This window comes from Camelina sativa, chromosome 1 (genome assembly GCF_030686135.1).
Source record: "Camelina sativa cultivar CO46 ecotype springtype chromosome 1, ASM3068613v1".
Taxonomy (NCBI): Eukaryota; Viridiplantae; Streptophyta; class Magnoliopsida; order Brassicales; family Brassicaceae; genus Camelina; species Camelina sativa.
The window spans coordinates 22763203-22786594 of record NC_141880.1 but is presented as its reverse complement, the minus strand read 5'-3'; the positions used below and the strand labels follow the sequence as shown (position 1 = coordinate 22786594).

At 39.9% G+C, this 23392-nt stretch overlaps 1 protein-coding gene across 1 annotated transcript; it reads right to left on the bottom strand.

Annotated features, from left to right (window-relative positions):
• Nucleotides 1-356: 356 nt before the first annotated feature.
• On the bottom strand, nucleotides 357-3843 carry LOC104700073 (calmodulin-binding receptor-like cytoplasmic kinase 3). The gene is made up of 8 exons (XM_087460831.1): nucleotides 3575-3843; nucleotides 2896-3255; nucleotides 2624-2815; nucleotides 2045-2328; nucleotides 1407-1572; nucleotides 1176-1265; nucleotides 763-1061; nucleotides 357-659 (listed from the first exon to the last, which is right to left on the bottom strand). The coding sequence occupies exons 2-8, from the start codon at nucleotides 3179-3181 to the stop codon at nucleotides 453-455; spliced, it is 1524 nt and encodes a 507-aa protein (XP_087316957.1). The 5' UTR covers nucleotides 3182-3255; nucleotides 3575-3843; the 3' UTR covers nucleotides 357-452.
• Nucleotides 3844-23392: the final 19549 nt, after the last annotated feature.

Below are 23392 nucleotides of genomic sequence, written 5' to 3'. Positions count from 1 at the left end.
CCTCGTTAGAAGGGCTAAATGTAGTTTAAGCCTGGAATGTTATGGAGCTTAAGCCTCCTTCTGAGGGAAATAAGCAGAGCTTGTCCCAGATAATGCAGTGGAGACCCTTGCTCTCTTGTTTGGTGTTCCACAAACGTAGTTTCGGTTTTGGTTTTTCCGATTTTTAAAATAACGAAACCAAGCGGTTTGTAAATGCTGGTTGGGTTTCAGTTTAGCATTTTAGGCTTGGTTCTGTTCGACTGTTTCGGTGGCAGTACCCAACTCAGAAGTACTCAGTCATAAATCAGACAACTCATTTGAAATCAACAAAATCTCGCAAGAAAGCCAGTGAACAGAAGTGGTTTGAAGAAGGCAAATTGTAAAAAGAAGTAATATTATCTAACAAAGAAAGTCTAGCAGTTGTGTGTTTTGGAGGGTGTTTTGGACGTGTGAAAGACATTTATTTTAAAATATTATACCATTGAGCGCCTAAGATAACTGGATCTTATAGCCCAAAGCTGCTTCCCAACAAATTCCATGTCCGGGCGCTCTTTTTTTGTAGGAGCAGCACATTGAAATGCCAAACTGAACATCTTCCTTAGTATCTTCTCGTCCACTCGTTCCCTCGCGTTCGGATCCACCAGTTCATACACTTTCCCTTCATTGTACTTGTCGAATGCCTACCAGAACCGCAAAGTCGATTTAGTAAGGGATGCAAGTATGAGAAGAAAACAAAATATATATATATATATATATATATATATATATATTTAAGTGGCTTACCCATCGAACCGTAATCCTCTCATCATGAGGTCTCTTGGCTTCTACTGGTCGACGGCCTGTGAGTATTTCCACAAGCAAAATCCCGAACGAGTAAACATCGCTTTTTGCAGTGAGCTGATAAGTCCTCATGTACTCAGGATCTAGGTAACCAACTGTTCCTTTCACTTGTGTTAAAATGTGTGTCTGGTTCGAGTCAGTAGGACCGCCTCTTGCAAACCCAAAGTCTGCCACTTTGGCTCTCATGCTATCCGTGAGGAGAATGTTGGAGGATTTTATGTCACGGTGTATTATCTGTCTTTCTGTTTCAAATACAGAGAAAACAAAAACATCATATAGTCTTGAATAAGATCCTTACAATATTTATTTATAGTTTTGTAATAAGGAAAACAATCATTAAGCACAACATTCTCTACCTGCATATGAATGGAGATAAGTCAATCCATGGCAGACATCAATCACAATCTCCAACCTTTGATTGAAATTAAGTTTGGTTCCACTAGTACCTGCAATAATAACAAAAATGAGCCTTTGTTGTTTTATATTTATACGTTTTTTATAGCCGGGACAAGCTCGGGCAAATGTAAATAAGTTCTTACTTTGAATATAATTTAACATTAAATTCAAAAAAAAAAATAAGTTCTTACCATCCAAATGTTCCCGGAGTGTACCATTTCTGACATACTCGGTTATGATAAGCCGCTCGTCTCCTTTATCAACGTAGCCAAGAAGCTTCACTAGATTTCGATGGCCTATTTTGGACAAAAGGTCAACTTCACTTTTGAATTCTGTTCGCAGATTCTCAAAATGTTCCTGCATGAAAATTGTGATTTACAACTCATAAAAATACTTTGAGGTGTATAATACAAATGAGCAGATGGAGATATATTATTCATCTTAACCTACTAAATTACAACAGACTTAAGTGCTAAATCTTTTGTCTTTAAGATTAAAAAACCAAGAATGGATAGCTCCATTTGTATCTTCTACATTAGCTCCCTGAAAGATCCATAGTTCGAGTTCTAATCTTGGAGACACAAAACACCATTACTCAGTAAGACTAAACCAAATATATATTAGAGTGTGAACATGATTTTCTAACACAACTAGACCAAAGTGCCCGGTGAACTCTATTACCGAAAAAGTTAAGGTCGACATATCAGTTAATTATTAGCTTTTGTCAACATTTTCTCTATCAATATTATAGGCTTTGACTGACTAAACAAACTATAATTAATATTTTGATACCACAAGAAAATTAAAGCTGAAGAACTATTAAAAGTACCTTTTTTGCTCGTTTAATGGCAACCACCTGGCCATCATCAAGGTAGCCCTTATAGACAACCCCAAAGCCTCCTTCACCAATTTGATGACTTTCCGAGAAATTGCCAGTTGCTGCAGCAATCTGAGTCATGGTCAGATTCAAGGGTCCCAGTCTACTAGGTCTCGGGGACATAGCATATCTAGATGGGCTTTGCGGCACACGGGACGGACTTGGTGGTGCCCGGAACGGACTTGGCGGGATCTTCTCAGAAGAAGGGCTCATTTCAAAAGAGGAAACTTGGTGCACTGTGATACGATATATGAGCCTTGAGTGTCAAAATGTTATTCCAAAAGAGGAAACAAAACACATAATGTAATCTTTTGGGTCTAACAAAGCAATATACTGACCAAACACCACTAGTGTTGTTCCCTATGTCAATGACTATGTGCCTAAATGAAATCAAACACTTTTATGATGTCAAGGAGAAGGCGTAGACCAACTCTATCAAAATTAGAAGTTGCAACATTCTTGGTCTCTGCATATTCTCACCAATGAAGTAAAAACATGTGAAAGATAAATGTAAGTGAGACAATTAGTCACCTGAGTTAGATTCCTTGGGTAGAACTTCATGACTGTTTGCTTTCCTCTCCTTATGGAAGCAAGGACAACAGAGCGCACAACAAAAGAGAAGAAACCCGCTTGCTGCCATGCTGACTTTAACATGGTCATGTTCAAATCCAGTTTCATTACTCTCAGAATCTTTCACATATTTTTCTTCCAAAAACCTTCTCCCTGCATCATAAATGCAGAAGCCTATCAATGATGACACACATAACCAAATCCTCTTTATTGTGTGTTGAACAGAGCATTACCTAGTAGATGGTGAACTGTGCAGATGTCATCGCCGAAAGAATCCCCAAAGATACAACCTTTGGCTTTGTGAAACCGTATAGCTTGGCAAAATCGGGCTTTGTCCACAGGATTCCCGTTAATTGAGAACAAACTCCCATGTTGATAAGGCTTTGTGTATGTCAAGTTATCAGAGAGACAACCCACAAATGATGCTGATGCAGTTTCCTTGATATGCAATAACGTTAAAAGACCCAACAAAGCCGTAGTAAACACCAATCTTGTGAAGCTCAAATCATATCCATCCATAATTTGATTTTTTTTATTAACAAAATATAACTCAATAAGCCATTTTATTGGTTCAGAAGATTTTCCCCTAAAACCTGTGAAAACAACAAAGAAAGTCACCTTTAGAAAGTCTTAAAAAACATTAAGGTTCCATTTTCAGTTGAATTCTTGAAACCTCTTTACTCAATTCTTGAAACATCAACTAAACCCTAAAAAAACAAAATTCTCAATTTCAAGAATCAAAAGATCTCCAAGCAAACCAAGAACACAAAATCAATACGTAAGCTATAATAATAACCCAAGATTCATGGATGGTGTTGCAAAATCAGAACCAAGAGCTTTTGACTCAAACTTGTAGAACAAGACCAATTTAGAGAAACCCAGAAAATTTTGAAGCGAGAGAAAGAACAGAACCTAGAACAAGATCTTGTAGCTTTGACTTGACTGTACAGTATTAGAATCAGTTTGACCGAAGACGAAGCTTTTTATTCTGTTTCAGACAAGTATGCCAAAGAAAGAAGACTAAAGAAGGCAAAAAGTATTTGTCTGAAGGAGAGGAATTAGGGACGTGGTAACGATCTCAGGAAAATTCGTGTTCTCTTTTACTTTTCTTTCCGTGTCAGGAAAATTCGTGTTGTTTTCTTTGTTCTTTTTCTACTAGCTGATTAGATAGATGATGGTTTAATGATTAAAAATTTTATAAAAATAAAAAGAAAAAACAAATATTAACTAAAAGTTGGTATCAAACCGGATGTTGAACCAGACTGCAAACAAGAATTATTAAGAAAGATTCAACTTATATTTTAAAAAGATTTGGTAAGATTTTATCATTTTAGAATTTTGAAAGATTTAGATGAGTTTTTAAGATATTTTATTGTGTTTAAGAATTTTTATATTGTTTTTAAAAATGAAATGTGATAAATGTATCTGTAAGTTATTACATTAGTTGGGCTATAAATAGATGTGTTCACTTGCCGTCGCTCAATAGAAACCAAGAGTATCTGTGTTGATTGGGTTAAGTGAATGAGTTATTAGTTGAGCTCTAGATATATGTAACTGTAAGTTTTTTGCAAAGCAATCATGATTGGTAAAAGAGATTTTTTTGAAAATGCTTTTTAGTGTGTTTTTAAGAGAAATATTGTACTCATTTTACCTATCTACAATATTTTAAAACTATATTTTGTTAAATCTGAAAGTATTATAAAGTTTAAAAGGTATTTTTTTGATAATAATTGTTATTTAGCGACATGGTTTTACGTATTTGTAAGGTTTTATCAAGTTTTAAAAGATTTTTCAAGGTATTTTAATAGGTTTTACACGATTTTCGTTTTTTTATTATTTTTACAAAATATTTCTAAGGTAAGATTTTTATATAATATCTATAAAGTATTTATAAGATTTTATACACTCACAAATATAGTTTGTATATAAATTTATAAGGTTACACACTTATTTCAAGTATATTTCAATTTTTTAGAAGCATTTTTAAAACGTGAAAAGAGACTTTTGAAAAATGGTATGGAAAAAAGAGTATTGAAATTACCCCTAAATAAAATACTAATTTTTCGTTGTACAAGTTTATTTTTTTTACAAGTTAAACTTTTTTATTATGAGCACAAACAAGTAATAAAATGTAACAACTGTGAATCGAAACTCGTTTTGATTGGTGTTTAGGCTTGGGCAAAAAACCCGAACCCAAAAATCTGAATCTAACCCAATCCAAAAAACCCAATTCAAATAGACTTCGGTTCTTAAAAAAAACGAACCGATCTTATCTTTAAATACTTTGGGTTTTGGTTCGTATTCCGGTATATTCGAATACCCAAATTAATACTAACTAGTAATCAAACTACGATATGATTCTGGAATTCTGATTATGATTCCAACCCTTAACATACACACATGAATCCACGATCCACGATGCAAGAGGGTTTCCCCTTTCTTCGATTACTAATATTATCCCTAAAAAACAATTACTATTCAACTTCTTCTCCTCTTTCACATACATTGAAGAATCAATCTTAGGTTTGTTTTATTATTCGTCTTCTTCCTTATGCCTTTAATTCGAATTGATTGTTTGACTTGTGTTGATAAACATCAAAGGAGGTGTCATTCAACATCAAGAAAGTGGAAATGATCTAGAGTCTAAGTTTTGTGTTTTCACTAGGTTATTGTGTGGTTTAGTTTTGCATTATTACTAGAATGCCAATTGACTAAATATGGTAATGTGGTCTACGTCCCATGCCATCTACATCTCAAAAAACTCAATCAAATATAGGTAGAAGATAATAAATATACCTTCCTCGTTTTGAGGCCTCCTCGTGCACCACTGTCGGAGCCTCCTTCTCCGCCAACTCCCCCGGAACCACCAGATCCATCAGACCCTCAGATCTTTTTCTCTTTTGGTTAGTCTCTTGCCCAGCCACTGAGTCCCTCTTCCTTTAGAGCATGTGACTCGTTCGTCGTCCCTCTCTCCTCCGCACCTAGTATTCTGTCGCTGGCTGACTGATACAAGACTCGGTAGTGAGGCTTGTACCGGGATAGATGATGGCTTCACAAGCTGGCGATCGCTTCTCTCTTGTGAAAGAAATATGGTCGTTGATGAAGATATGACACGATGGCGGTCGCTTCTCTCTTGTGGAATCAAAAAAGGGAAATGTTGGTGGAATGAATTACACCACATAGTTATTATTGGTCTCTGATACATTACACAAACTCAGCCTTGTGGAATAGCATACACAAGACAAAGAACACTCGAAAAGGAAAATTCAGCGTTTTTATTGATAGAAAATGTGAAAAATCGTACAACTGTTATAGGGGAAATTTATAAGAGTCCTTCAACTCGCCTTCAGGCCAAAATTAAATGCAAAATAAGGCAACAAATGAAAAAATAAAATCAAGCACAAAACCCTTGTTGTTGGAAATAAAAATCAACTAAATAGAGAAGCGACCCCATAGTGTTTTTGGGGCTTATTGGACCTGCAAAATATTGAATAGAACTTACTTTAGCTCAAAATACAATTTACTGTATCCCAAAAAAAACCAAAATATACAAGTTAAATTAAAAGGTTTTAGCTATAGAAAAATAATAAACTTTAAAAGTAATACTCATACTATAACAAAATTTAATTGTATTTCTAAAATAAATAGTAAATAATTGCAAACTAAAATGCAATTAATAATAAACATAAAAGATCAAAACTAGAAAATTACAAAACATTTGACTCGCGGTGTACAACGGGTTCGAACCTAGTTATAAGTAATGTTTAAGGTTTTTATAGACAAATTAAGAAAACATATAATTTACATGGGGAATGTCTTTAGTCAAGTAGTTACATTACTACCTCTGCGACGGATCCCACCGGATTTCGACTTCACTAAGTTGTGTTACCCACATAGTAGGGATTGGATATGGATCGGGCGTTGTTGATTCAATGATGACAAAAAAACATATAATTTACATATTTTTCATAGAAATATCATTAAACAAAATGAATTCAATCAATAGGAAAATAAAATGTAAAATATGATTGGTCAAAACAAATTAAATACATTTAATTTTAGCACATAATTGAAAAATGAAACAAAATTAGATCTAAAATTTCATACCTCTCTAAACCTAATTCTCTCCTGCCTCTCTCCTCTCAAAACTCAAAATCCACCGCCTTTGTTTTCTTGGCCAACTTCCGGTCGCTTTATAGCCCCGATGCTTCTTTACGTTTCTCTTCCTTATGTTGTAGTGTTCTTGTCGGCTGTGTAGTTTTTGAGCATTTTTTTGGCTTCTCTCGACGAGATCGGAAGTGGAGCTACTATGGTTTCCAAGTGTAGTTCTGTTGATTATTTTGAAGATGTTGATGTCTTGTTCGATCTACCTGTGTGTTGGATTTGTATTGCCAGCGATTCATCCTTTTTTGTCGTGTTCTCAAAATCTCGCTCTACCTTTGAAGAAACAGATCTGGTTCATCGAGTTGGTTAGTGGTGTGTTCGTCGGAGATATCTCTTCAGATGGGGTGGTGCGGTTGATTCTTTTGTCCGATAATCAAGCTCAATCATATCAAAATAAGTTATTTTGGTAACCAATACCAATAACAAATAATATCCAATAATCAAACAGCGGAGATAACCAATACCAATAACAAATAATATCCAATAATCAAATAACTAATATCCAAACATAACCATTCCAATATCAAACAACAAGAAACAAAGAACCAGAAACCTAGCAAGTTCTAAAGACCCAACTCTAGCAACCTAACAATGCCAGACAACATCCAATCGAGTCCCTAGAACATCCTCCTCTTCATTGCCTTGATTCCACGATCACACTTTGCCTTTACCTGCACCACAAACACAAATTGAGATGCATGAGTATTTGATAAACACTCAGTGAGGATATCCTCCCATCTACTGGGCTATACACACAAGCAAAAGTGATTCCAATATTCCAAACAAACAACAAACAAAACATACAAACCAGGAAAACAAACATCATCTCGATGGAAAGAAGGATTCGACCGACACCAGCCAAGTGTTGACCGACACTAGCCTTGGTGTCAATTGACAATACCCCACACTGTCGATCGATGCCTTTTTTTCTGGTGTCGACCAACACCAATTGGTGTTGATCGACACTCCCTCTGCAACCACGATCCGCTCAAAGCCGAGAGTCGAATCTCGCTCCCCAACCTCTTCCAAATCGTCCAATACTCAAAACCCATACCATAAACGTCCGTAGGAACCTGTAGCAACAACTCCCAGCAAGGAAAACACACAAAACAACAACAAACAAGCTAGAACAAGGAATCAAAGGCTTAGATTAGCCATGGTCATGCACTCACCTCTTTGCAGGAAGATTCTAACCAACAACAACAAATTCAACCCTCCTAGCAAGCTTCTAACTCCTTCCTAGTCTTGGATCTCTAAAGAAACAACAAGGAATATCACCAATCTCTCTCAAAAGTTCAAGAACAATGTTTTCTCCCTTCTTCTCTCAAAAACGATAAACGACGACAATGACAAAACCCCAAAACACGACCTAGGTCGTTTTCTCACTTTAATATCTCGGTTCTAAGGTTTTCGCTAAACCAAACCAACCAAAAATCGACAATTAAGTGAATCTGGTCAAACCAGAAATAAGTGGTGTCGACCGACACCACCTGCGTGTCGATCGACACCCACCCCCAAAACGCAGAGTTTTGGTCGCGGTGTTACAATTCTTCCCTACCAGCATAGATTCATCCTCGAATCTCGAACAACCATCTATCAAGGACTCTAGTGCAACCATCTCCACGGCCCGCACTCCTCCGACCGATCTACGAAAGGTCCCCTATAAGCGATAGACTCACGTTCCAGGCATTATTTGTCACGACTTTTGGATTTTCCTTTACTCACAGGCCTAAACCTTGAGTTTTTATTGGCTCTTCATCAGACCAAAGCCTGCATGCCATAATATTGCCTCCTCATCGGGCCGAAGCCCGCATGCCATAATGTGTAAAGAAGTCCAATACTCCTCTCTTGGGTTGCCACCCTACATCACGCCCCCGAATCGTCATCCGAAGTCGATATACCAACTATACTCTCAAGCCACAAAGTCTTAGAATATAGCAGTACTAGGAGAACCGAAGTCTCCCAAGAGTCGTGAGCAAACAATTCTGAACACGTCTGAGTCTTATCCCTAACCAGGTTTCCTTCCCGTGGCTCGCGTAGAACAACACAATGCCCTACCAACCACATATCCCCTCACTAGAATACCTCATGACCACACAAGGATCATCTCACTGCCCCACGGGCCGCCACAAAGGCCAAACATATGTCCTAAACAGGACCGCCACCAAGGCCAAACATAGGTCCTAAGAAGGACGACCACCAAGGCCACTCAAATGGCCTAAGCACGACCGCCACCAAGGCCACTCGTCTCGAAGGACCGTCACGAAGACCACTCATCCTGAAGGACCGTCACAAAGACCTCTCGTCCCGAAGGACCGTCACAAAGACCACTCGTCCCGAAGGACCGTCACAAAGACCACTCGTCCCGAAGGACCGCCTAAACAGGCAATTCTGGCTAAACAGCCAGCCATAGAGGCCACACAATGGCTAAACAGCCCGCCACAAAGGCCACACAACGACTAAACAGCCCGCCACAAAGGCCACACAACGGCTATACAGCCCGCCATAAAGGCCACACAAGCCCCTCCAAGGCTCACAGAAATTACGTACCCGAGCACCATCTCATCTTGTTACTTAGTCACACAACCAACCACCCCTAAGCGACCAAGTAAACAAGAGAGATGGGCTGGAATACTCCATTCCCTCTCCAGCCACAGACTACAACTGGGACCAGCCTAAACAAGTTCAAGTCGCGACCTGCTTCTCAAACCACTTCTTGAACCTTGCCTTCATCCTCGCCTCTGGCTCCTAAGTTTGCTCCTCAACACCATCACAATCCCAAAGGACTCTCATCAAAAGAATCTTCTTCTTCCGAAGTTCCTTGATCCTCCTCTCGAGCACCCTCACTGGTCTCGCCTCCAAAGTCATGTTAGGCTGAAGATCCTTAGGAATCTTAGCCAACAACCGATCATCCTCACAGAGACACTTACGCAACATAGACACATGGAAAACCTTGTGGAAAGCACACATAACCTCAGGTAACTCCAGTCTATACGCCACTGGTCCAACACGCTCAATCACTTTGAACGGACCCATATACCTCAGACTCAACTTAGTCTCAGTCAATGACCTGTTCGGACCCCGCAACATGGCCATCGTGAGGTACACTCTATCTCCAACCTGAAACTCAAGATCACTCCTCCTCCTATCGGCATAACTCATTTGCCGATCCTGAGCTTCTTTCATGTTCAGCTTGAGAACCCGAATCTTCTCTGAGGTCTCCTAAACAAAATCTTCCCCGTAAATGCTCCTCTCCCCCACCTGAGTCCAACATAACGGGCTACGACACAACCTCCCATACAAAGCCTCATAAGGAGCCATCATAATACTCGCTTGGTAACTGTTGTTGTAAGCAAACTCTACCAAGCTCAAGTGATCTGCCCAATGGCCACCCCAATCCAGCACACACATCCTCAGCAAATCCTCTAGCGTCTGGATCGTCCTCTCTGACTGTCCATCTGTCTAGGGATGATAAGCGGTACTCATATGCACCTTAGTGCCCATCTCTGCCTGAAACGCCCTCCAGAACATCGAAGTGAACTTAGAATCCCTATCAGACACAATTCTCACTGGCACCCCATGCAATCTGACTATCTCTCTCACATACTTCTTAGCCAAGACCGCTGCTCCATCAGTCTTCTTAATGGCGAGAAAATGTGCTGACTTAGTCAACCGGTCCACAATGACCCAAATAGCATCAAACGTCCTGGACACTGGCAAACCCACTACGAAGTCTATAGTAATCATATCCCACTTCCACTCTGGAATGGGAAGACTCACTACAAGAAAAATGGTTATTAATAACACCATAAAACACTATCTTAATAATACGATAGCGTTATTAAAAACGTTGCAGTATCGACCGCGATAATAGGTCGGTCACTTTAGATAACAGTTTTTGTATATGCTATAAAAATTCAAATATTAATAGCTGATATGTCATTGCTATTGTATATTTTACAATAGCATTGTATTTTTGTTATCAAAACTATTATTCATAATATATAAATTTAAATTTTGAATGTTAAATTTCAATTTTATTATTAAAAGCTCTAATTTAATTTACAAAGACCCAAAGTATTCAATAATAATAATTTGTATTTAATGAAGAATACAATAATAATCATTATTACAATTTTTTCTACTTTCTAAGTATACATATTATTCACCCAGGCATATTCATAATCTTGATTTTTCCCAACTCCAAATAGCACTCTTCAAACGTGAGCTCATCCCACAAGACTTTGGATTGAAATTATCATTGTCTACCTTAGCACGCTGTGAAGTAAGCTGGATATATTCCTGTAACGAACATAATAACAAAATCAACACCAAATGGAGGATAAGTAGAAATAAAAGCATCAAATGTTGAGTATAATCAAAAACCTCAGATTTTAACTTAACCAAGTGCTGAGTCGTTGATATTTCTTGCAGAGACTCTCACCTTTGTACTTTATCCTCCTTCAATTTCTCATTGCATTGATGGAATTGAGAAGCCAAAAACAAAAACAGAAAACCCAAAATTTATACACAATCTTCTTAAGGATACCAAGCAACAAAGAATAAGAATTCCCAAATCATGACCTTATCGGAGACTTCAACATTCTCTGTTTTCTGCTTCTCCAGAGAAGAAGTAAGATTATCAATCGTTTCTTGGAGACGCTTCACTTCAACTCTCAGTATAAACAATTTCGTTTGTTCATACTCGGGCAGCACTCAAACCATTGCTGCAAACTAGGGGTTTCCCAACAAAATCGATTTAGCAACAGAATAAGTCTAAGAAATATAAAAAAGAATACAAAGAGAGCTTTATCGAGTGAGTGCTGTTCCGTAGTATACTAACCAGAGTTCGTGAAAGACGTCTTTATCGATTGCCAAAGGGTCTTCGTCGGCAAGGTCTAAAACTTGACGGAAGAAGAGGAGTCAACGACTCTGACACAGTGTGGAAAAGAAAGAGATAGACAAACAGAGAAACGATGAAGGTTTTTGCGGCGTACCTCATTGGCAAACGTGAATCCAACCGTCGCTGATCTGGAGAAGATCTTTAAATCTGTTGGTGCAGAGATCGACCAAGAGAATAGATCTGATGGTGCGGCGCTATTTTCTGGTGGTCCTACAGTTGTGGTTGCTTTAGGAGGAGGTGATGTTGATGTGCTATTACAAACAAAGAGGAGAACGAAGTGATGCGGATATCAGAACTAAACAAAACCTGGAGCATGGCGAACCAACCGATCCACACACTAAACTGGTCCACGAAGACCATTTTGGAGAATCTTTTCCCAAATGGAGTTCTGGTCAAGCACAAAGAGAAGGGTTAATTATTCATAATCAAATTAACCCTAAGAAGTCGAATGGTTCAAGAGGGATCAAGCATCATCATGTCAAATCACCTCATTGTTAGGATATGACTGTTGCACTCTTTTTCCCTTGTCTAGGGTTTTTTCTACTGGGTTTACCTAGAAAGGTTTTTAATGAGGCAACACCAAGTCATCAAGGAATCATTTACTATTCATCTGATTCAAAGATGACACAAGAAGTCATAGCTGAAGTACTTGTTGGACTACTCGTTGGACCTGCTGAACTACTTGCTGACAGACATGTTGAACTACTCGCTGATGGACTTGAACTACTCGCAGATGAATCAGACATCATTGCAAGCTATGAAGAGTTTTGGCCTTTTGACACTTGGACCAGCTTCAGAGGAAGCCCACACCCCTATTTGATTCACCACAAGTACCCAGCCCATGGAGAACAACCCATGAGAAGACACAAGTCCAAACCACCCTTTGAATCATGTTCGTTGATATACTTGGAGCCAGATAAGGAAACTTCCATTTGCCTTTACTTGGACGTGCCTCAAATCTACATATGGGACCCAGGAGAGCCTTTACATCCACTAGAGAATATTTGGAGGATATTCACACGCAATAATAGCCATTGGATCAGGCGGATTCAATTATATTATTACTTGCCTTTTTCGGACCCGATTGTCATCAATGCACAACGACTACTTCCTATTTTATTTTTGTGCATATTCGATTTCCACAAGTGCCTAAAAAGCTTCCAAGACGTCACCACTTCCTCCCCAAGTTAACGAGATACAAGGCACATCTTATTGCCTTATTTAGACTGATTCTACACTTAATGGTCCAATGATCATATTTTCATTAATTGTTGCGATTTATTTCTTGTTTTAGAACACTAGAACGTGTAGCTGAGCCTATATATGCTCATTAGTTCGTTCATTGTAAATCACCCTTGTTCATTTTAAAAGTAATAGAAACGTTTTCTTCTTTACAAAGTTTGAGTCTTTGTATTGCTTTGTTCTTTAGTTCTTTGTGACTGATTCACTTAGTGCTTCAGAATCCTGCGGATTAAGTTTGTTTAGTGATTCAACATCCTTTATTCGTTCATTGATTGAGCGAGTCGATTATCCCACCAGTTGAGCAATTCAATCACCCATCTATCCATCGTACCACCCCTTGATTCACGTCCAGAGCCAGCTCGTGAATTCCACCTTCCGCAAGATAAGTTTGGAATCTCTTGATCCTTGTGTGATCTTAAGTTGGAGTGATTCCAATCTTATATCATCTGGTATCAGAGCTTCAAAATCTCCTATCCCCAAGGTTGTATCTTTTCAACCTATATCATTTTAATATTTGTTATTTATTTATTTTTATAAAACCTAAAACCAAATAAAAAATTTTGTTTCTTGTTTTTGCTATTGTTTATTTGCTTCAGTTTCTTAAAAATATATAAAAAAATTTATAGTTGCTTTAGTTAATTATTTATTTCCCTATTTTGATTTAAAAAAAAACATAAAAATCATTTCTATTTTTATTTTATCTTTTTTTTTTTAAAAAGGAATTTCCATTTCTATTTTATATTTAATTTTTTTTACTTGTTTAATTTAATTTTGATATATCTTTCTTTTGCTTGTGCGAGATTCTTTTATCACGAAGACCAAAGCAAACATGGAGTCCATTGAGTTTTACTCGGGAGAAGAAATCCATAGAGAAGAGCCCTATCTAGTAACGTCGGATGAGGAAGACAAATATGAAGCTATATCGAGGCAACAAGATGATTGTTCAGTTTCTGATTCAAGGGATGAACCAGATCGAAATGATAAACACTTCAAGAAGAGAGAAGACATGGAGTATGATAGAGGAACAACGAAGGGGTACCATTATCAATGTCCTAAAAGGCGAAAACAGAATTCCAACCATCCATCTTGTCACACCAAGTGCCTACATCCTCATGTCAAGTAAAACTGAGAGAGAAGTACTTTCGTACAAACTCACAAGTGGTACAGGAAGTGACTCAAAGAGGATCAATTCGGCTTAAACCACCTCCAAGTGGTAGACGTGATCCCCTAGCTGAGAGAGATGCAAGGGCCAATAAGCTAATAGGAGCCGAGCTCGAACATGGCACTAGAAAAGATCCATTGCTATCAAATCCCAACCATACATGCAAGACAAATTTCATGTTATCTCTAAACAATGGTTATGAATATTTTGGACCTGAGAGTTTTGAGTTTGCAGGAAACAAAAGAGATTATCCACAATGGGAACTTAACATGGACATGTACTTTATGTACTATGCCATTCCCAAAGAAGAGAGGCTCAAATATTGTCTTGAACAATTCATGGGAAGCGCAAGACTTTGGTGGAACCAAGAAGAAAAAGTTAGGCGAAGGTTTAAGGAGCCAATACTCAAAACGTGGGGACAACTAAAATTTCTTATGAGGGAGAGATATGCACCTCAAATGCTGTCCCAGCCTAGTCAAAACACTTACCCTTCAGAGGAACCAAGCCGAGAGAAAACTACACACCATCGTGTTAGTTCCAATCAAAACGCAGATCAAAATTCCAACAAGGTAAGTTACACGAATACTGAGGTTAACTTTTATCAGCAACTAGACCACGTGATGCACTTGCTTTCATCCAAAAGGTATGAGAAAGGTGCAGGTGAAAAAGGAGAATCGAAACCCATACCTTCACTTGAACTGCGAGACAAACTTAAGCAAGGTAAGTCCTCTAATTTTTCAAAGTCAAGTGAATCGACATGCTATAGATGTCATAAGAGAGGTCATTTTGCTGCAACATGTCCTCAAAGACAAATAGAAGATGTCACATCGCTAGAATTAAAACTGAATGCATCTAGTTCAAATGACAGTCTATCAACATCAAGTTTAGAAATTCCCAATTCTAGATTAATGCGCTTGCCTTTGCTTAAGGTTATTGATGCAGGTAAATGTCATTGCATGGAAGAGACATCTGAAAATGTAGAACACAAGGTAGCAACTTCAAAGGAAGCTGAGAGCGACACAAGTCTTAAGGAAAAACTTTTGGAAACAACATCTTCACAAGATTACCGAAATAAGGTGTATGAGCAAGCAACTCCTACAACACGTGTGATGATACAACCATGTTCAAAGCCATCTGATCTTGCTGCTAAAATCACGCTAATTGAGGCTGAGTTGTTATCAAACATTCTACATGATATCCTAGTAAGTAAAACATATGATCTTGTTCGATATTAGAATAATTTAACAATTGATCGTAGCTTCAAACACTCTGTTTTAAATGATTCAACATCAGGTATAATACACTTGATTTTATCCTTAAGTGTCAAGCAAGATACAGGTACCATAGACTTGTACAATGACAAGCGAGAGATCACATCCAACATGATCTGAAATATGGAGCAAATGGAGAAGCTAGCAAGGTGTGATAACATGGAATCAAATCCAGAGCCTAAGTTGAGAAAGCTAGCCACTAGAGAAGATGAAGTGGACACAAACAACATATTGCTGCAAGAAGAACCATCGGATCAATCATTAAATCAACCAACGTTGTTGATTTTGAATGATACACTCATCGATGAACTATGTCAAGTAAGTAACCCATTATTTCAATTTATTTCTATTAATTTTAATGATGTGATTATAAACTTGTTAGGACCTAAAGAGTGTGAGAAAAACATAGGTTATTTAAGTAAACCTATGGAACCAATTTCTTGTACAGTAATTGATACACTTTGCAATATACTTAGTGCTACACTTTGTAGAAAAGAAATGGTGCAAACGAAAAATATTTTACATGACTATATTGATCCCATGACTGGAATAACGCACTTGTTCTTCGTCAAAAGTGTCAACAACATTGTAGGTACAAAAGAAGATCATAAAGGTGATCTACCGGAGATGAAGAGACCCATAAATATTCTAAATCAAAACCGGAGTAAACCAGCGTCATTGGTGGTCACACCATTCCTTAAGGAGACTAGAAGAGCCCCAAAATCTTTCTTAATTAAAGAGGAACCACCAGATCTCAAAGCTCAAGCGTAGATCCAAGGAGGAGCTGAGCATGCTACAAAATCAACCATGATACCGGATCAAAACCGAGGCGTGATCCTATCTTTCCTGCTGAAAGGAGAGCAACTTGATGCACCACGCATCACAAAACCAAAACCATACCGAGGTAAGACCCTAAACTCCCAAAATTGAATGAAAACTAACTTGCTTTCTCTTGGTGTAGATTGTACAGTTTCGAGGACGAAACTTTTTCAGGGGAAAGGGTATGATGCGGACATCAGAACTAAACCAAACCTGGAGCATGGCGAACCAACCGGTCCACACACCAAACAGGTCCATGAAGACAATCTTGGAGAATCTTTTCCCAGATGGAGTTCTGATCAAGCACAAAGTGAAGGGTTAATTATTCATCATCTAATTAACCCTAAGAAGTCCAATTGTTCAAGAGGGATCAAACATCATCATGTCAAATCACCTCATTGTTGGGATATGACTCTTGCACTCTTTTTCCCTTGTCTTGGGTTTTTTCCACTCGGTTTACCTAGAAAGGTTTTTAATGAGGCAACACCAAGTCATGGAATCATTTACTATTCATCTGATTCAAAGATGACACAAGAAGTCATAGCTGAAGTACTTGTTGGACTACTCGTTGGACCTGCTGAACTACTTGCTGACAGACATGTTGAACTACTCGCTGATGGACTTGAACTACTCGCAGATGAATCAGACATCATTGCAAGCTATGAAGAGTTTTGGCCTTTTGACACTTGGACCAGCTTCAGAGGAAGCCCACACCCCTATTTGATTCACCACAAGTACCCAGCCCATGGAGAACAACCCATGAGAAGACCCAAGTCCAAACCACCCTTTGAATCATGTTCGTTGATATACTTGGAGCCAGATAAGGAAACTTCCATTTGCCTTTACTTGGACGTGCCTCAAATCTACATATGGGACCCAGGAGAGCCTTTACATCCACTAGAGAATATTTGGAGGATATTCACACGCAATAATAGCCATTGGATCAGGCGGATTCAATTATATTATTACTTGCCTTTTTCGGACCCGATTGTCATCAATGCACAACGACTACTTCCTATTTTATTTTTGTGCATATTCGATTTCCACAAGTGCCTAAAAAGCTTCCAAGACGTCACCACTTCCTCCCCAAGTTAACGAGATACAAGGCACATCTTATTGCCTTATTTAGACTGATTCTACACTTAATGGTCCAATGATCATATTTTCATTAATTGTTGCGATTTATTTCTTGTTTTAGAACACTAGAACGTGTAGCTGAGCCTATATATGCTCATTAGTTCGTTCATTGTAAATCACCCTTGTTCATTTTAAAAGTAATAGAAACGTTTTCTTCTTTACAAAGTTTGAGTCTTTGTATTGCTTTGTTCTTTAGTTCTTTATGACACAAGAAGTCATAGCTTAAGTACTTGTTGGACTACTCGTTGGACCTGCTGAACTACTCGCTGACAGACATGCTGAACTACTCGCTGATGGACTTGAACTACTCGCAGATGAATCAGACATCATTGCAAGCTATGAAGAGTTTTGGCCTTTTGACACTTGGACCAGCTTCAGAGGAAGCCCACACCCCTATTTGATTCACCACAAGTACCCAGCCCATGGAGAACAACCCATGAGAAGACCCAAGTCCAAACCACCCTTTGAATCATGTTCGTTGATATACTTGGAGCCAGATAAGGAAACTTCTATTTTCCTTTACTTGGACGTGCCTCAAATATACAAATGGGACCCAGGAGAGCCTTTACATCAACTAGAGAATATTTGGAGGATATTCACACGCAATAATAGCCATTAGATCAGGCAGATTCAATTCTATTATTACTTGCCTTTTCCGGACCCGATTGTCATCAATGCACAACGACTACTTCCTATTTTATTTTTGTGCATATTTGAGTTTCCACAAGTGCCTAAGAAGCTTCCAAGACGTCACCACTTCCTACCCAAGTTAACGAGATACAAGGCACATCTTCTTGCCTTATTTGGACTGATTCTACACTTAATGGTCCAACGATCATAATTTCATTAATTGTTGCGATTTATTTCTTGTTTTAGAACACTAGAACGTGTAGCTGAGCCTATATATGCTCATTAGTTCGTTCACTGTAAATCACCCTTGATCATTTGAAAAGTAATATAAACGTGTTCTTCTTTATAAAGTTTGAGTCTTTGTATTGCTTTGTTCTTTAGTTCTTTGTGAGTGATTCACTTAGTGCTTCAGAATCCTGCGGATTAAGTTTGTTGAGTGATTCAACATCCTTCATTCGTTCATTGATCGGGCGAGTCGATTATCCCACCGATTGAGCGAGTCAATCACCCATCTATCCATCGTACCACCCCTTGATTCACGAGAGAGTGCTTCAGAGCCAGCTCGTGAATTCCACCTTCCGCAAGATAAGTTTGGAATCTCTTGATCCTTGTGTGATCTTAAGTTGGAGTGATTCCAATCTTATATCACGAAGAAAGGAAGAAGAGGAGAAAGAGGAGTGATGAGTCTCTTCGATTGATATTAACTTGGTGCGGCTCCCGTTTATGTTTTATCCTTGATTAGGGTTTCTAGATTTTGTGGTTTTCCACATTTTTTTAATTTTTTAAGTTAGTTTTTTCTCGTTAATCTTTCAATAGCGTTTCTATATAGTATCTACTATTAGAATTCATATTTTACAAATCTTAAAATCTCAAAATATATATCATAGCATTTATAAATTTAAAACGCTATAGAAAAGTTAAAGATATATCAACTATAGCAAAACGGTATAAAATGCTATCTTTCAATGCTATTAAAAGTCAATATTCTTGTAGTGACTCTTCAGCAATCCACCTGGTACCTGATGCTCAACCTTCACTAGCTGACACACATCACACCTCGCAACCCAACTAGCCACGTCTTTCTTCATCCCGACCCAGTGATAGTATCTCTTAAGATCACGGTACATCTTAGTCGCTACTAGATGAATAGAGAACATGCTCGCATGAGCCTCTCTCAGGATCTCCTGCCTCAACTCCTCATCCTTAGGCACACAAATCCGCCCATGCACCAAAATAGTACCATTATCCGAAACCTAATACTCTGAATCCACATTTTGTGAGGCATTCACCAGCCCCAAATCCTTCTCCTGAGCCAACCGCACTCTGCTCAACAGATCTGCTCTATCAACTACCACCAAACCCAACGGCTCCTGTGACACATAACACAGACTCAACGCACTGATCTCTCCTACCAGAGACTCCATATCCTGTTCCTGAGCCGAAGCCGCCCGCTTCCGACTCAAAGCATCCGCAACCAAGTTAGCCTTACCAGGGTGATATATACTTCAGGCTCTTATGATCTGTAAACACCTGTACCTTTGCACCATAAAGATAAGATCTCCAAATCTTCAGGGCAAAAACTACAGCACCCATCTCCAAGTCATGAGTAGGATAGTTATCCTTATACTTCCGCAACTGCCGCGAAGCATAGGCAATCACCTTCCCATGCTGCATCAACACACACCCCAAACCAACTCTGGATGCATCTGTATAAACCACATAGGGTTCTCCCTGCTTAGGCAAAGCCAACACTGGAGTAGTAGTCAACATCTTCTTGAGGCTTTCAAAGCCTTCCTCACACTCTTGTGACCAAACAAAAGGAACATTCTTCCCTGTCAACTTAGTCAACAGTCGTGCTCTGCTCGGAAACCCCTGCACAAACCTCCTGTAGTAACCTGCCAGACCAAGGAAACTCCTGATCTCTATGATACTCTGCGGTCTAGGCCAATCTCTGATAGCCTGAATCTTCTCCGGATCTACAAAAACCCCATCTGCAGACACAATATGACCCAGAAAACTCATCTCACGCTGCCAAAAACTGCACTTGCTCAACTTAGCAAACAACTTCTACTCTCGCAGCTTCTCCAGAACTGCCCTCAAATGCATTGCATGCTCTTCAGGACTCTTAGAATAAACCAGGATGTCGTCGATGAAAATGATGACAGACACGTCCATAAACTCCTGAAACACGCTGTTCATCAATCTCATAAACGCGGCTGGTGCGTTACTCAACCCAGACGGCATCACCACAAACTCATAATGCCCATACCTCATCCTGAAAGCAGTCTTCCTCACATCTGCCTCATCTATCGGGATCCGATGATAACCCGACGCCAGATCTATCTTGGAGAACCAAGTAGCACCTCTCAACTGATCCATCAACTCATCGATCCTGGGAAGAGGGTACTTGTTCTTCACAGAGACCCGGTTGAGACCCATGTAGTCAATACACAAGCGTAAACTCCCATCCTTCTTCTTAACGAATAACACCGGCGCTCCCCACGGTGATATACTAGGACGGATGAATCCCTTGCTCAACAAATCCTCTAACTGCTTCTTCAGCTCTGCCATCTCTTCTGGAGCCATCCTGTAAGGAGCTTTGGATAATGGTCTCGTCCCCGGTTCCAGCTCAATCGTAAAAGGATCAGACCGAGATGGTGGTAATCCCTGTAATGAATGGAACACATCCTCAAACTCCTCCACAACCTGAATACCGCTAACCGTAGACTTCCCCACTGACTCTGGCATAGATATAGTAACCAAATAAGCCTCACGGCCCTTCTCGATCATCTTCCCAGCCTGAATGGCTGAGATCATGATACTCCCTGAAGTCGGTCTAATCCCCTGAAAAACCAACTTCCCTCCTGAACGCCAAACTCCACTCTATCCCGATGACAATCCAGATGAACCATATGCCGATGCAACCAGTCCATCCCCAAGATAACGTCATACAGCTCCACTGGGCTAATAAGCAAATCCGCAGGCCAAAACTCTCCCCCGATCTGAATATCGATACCCCTCGCTCGACCAATGACCCTTAGAAACTTGCCTCCAGCAACCCTGACAACTCCCGCATGCTCTCCGGGATCTCCCAAGATACCCGCACTCTATGCACACTCCAGGGTAATGAAGCTATGAGTAGCTCCAGAATCAAACATAACATGGGACTTAAACCCGCCCACCAACAAGGTCCCTACACAAACCTCATGTGTTGAGAACCTAACATTTTATCACATGCAAACATAAAATCTGAACTTACTAAGAATTCACAGAGAAAGAATACCAGAAATTATACTTGTGATCGTCCCGGCACTGGTTCCACCAGCCTCCGCAGTCGTGTGAACCTGTGGCGCCTGCTCAATCCGTGCAACCTGCTGCCCTCACGGCTGCTCCTGCTGCAACGCTGCCACTGCTACCGGCTGCAACTTAGGACACAAGGGTCTGATGTGCCCTGGCTCCCTGCAATGATAGCACACACGAGCTGCTGCCGACAGAGCACTCCTCTTGGGACAGCTAGCAACATTGTGATCCTTACTCCCACAACCGAAGCAAATCGCCCCACTCAGCCTCTGTATAGCCTCCCATCTCCTCTTGGTTCCCTGCGCAGGCTTGCCGCCCTTGCTAGAACCTCCTTGATGCTGAGCCTTACTAGGCTGAACTGCTGGGCTAGCCGCCACTGACTGAGCCCGGATGTCCTCCTCCATCCCTGCTGAAGTCTCAACCAGCTCTGCACGCGTAACATAACTCTGCCCTCTACAGTGAACCCTTAAATCGTCACGTAGGGCCCTCATTAACCTCCTGATCTGAGCCTCCTCAGACTCCATATCCCGACCCCCATACCTCAGAAGTTGATTGAACTCCAAGTCAAGCTCCCACACTGACCGAGTCCCCTGAGCTAGGTGAAGGAACTGCACCTCCAACCTATCTAGTGCCTCTCTAGGAAAATACTTGCGGTTGAACTCCAAGACGAAGTCAGCCCAAGATATCTCCCTCTGCACTCTCCTAGCTGCCACGGAACTCCACCACACTTGGGCATCACCAATCAAATGATGGACCCCTATGTCCACCCAAAACTCCTCAGGAGATCTCAAAGTCTCGAAGTTACGTTCCACTCTCGTCCTCCACGCATCCGCAACAGTAGGATCAGTACCTCCCGAAAACTGCTCGGTACCAATACGGGTCATCTCTCTCAGCATGCTGACATAGCAAGAATGAACCCCTGCATCCGCAGCCATTGGCTGCTGCACACCCGCCGCCACTGGCGGCACTACTGGTGCCTGAGCCGGTACCACAGCCGGTAACCCACTGGGACTCCCACACTTGGGGCCCTAACATTACCGGCTATTGGAGCATCAACACCGCCCCCTCCGGCCACACTCATGGAATCCTCCTGGACACCCTACGACTCGCCAACACCCTCTGCTGTCACACTCTGGTTTGCAATCTCGCTAACCACTGGGACTCTGCCCCTACCCCCACCATGTTCGCGTCCACGATCACGTCCGCGTCCACGACCACGTCCGCGTCCACGACCACGTCCGTGTCCACGACCACGAGCAGTAACAACATGCTCTCTAACCATCTGCACTACCATGAACAGCAGGCTAAGCACACAATTAAAATAACACCAAAACATATACTCACCGTGGAATCACACTGTAGGCTCGAAGAGGATATTCTAAGACTTCATGCCACACACAATTGATTAACTCACATAATCAATCAATACATGCAATCCCAAACATCTACAACACAAAGCCTAGTGAACCCAAACCTAGAACCGTAAGTGCTCTGATACCAAACTCAAACGACCCGACCCGTTTTGTTTTTTAAATAATAATAATAATAATAATAATAATAATAATAATAATAATAATAATAATAATAATAATGATGATGATGGAGATAACCAATACCAATCTTATTATATAAAGCTTGGTTCTCAAAGTTAGTAACTCACCATATCGTGACACGTGTTAGTTTTAACGATCAGAGATCAAAGTTAAAAACTCACCAGATCGTGACACGTGTCAGTTTTAACGATTAAATATCCATGTTAGTAACTCATCAGATCGTGACACGTGTCAATTCTAACGATCAGAAATCACAATTTTTAAGCTTGGTAAAATGATGCATCAGATAATTGTAATCTTATTATATTAAAAAAACTTTGTTAATCCTAAAAGAAAAATGATTGTAAATACACCCCAGATGACATATTTTTCACCAAATAAAATAATTTCAAATAGCTTTGGTGACACGTGTTAGTTTTAACGATCAAAGTTAAAAACTCACCAGATCGTGACACGTGTAAGTTTTAATGATTAAATATCTAAGTTAGTAACTCATCAGAACATGACACGTGTCAATTCTAACGATCAGAAATCACAGTTTTCAAGCTT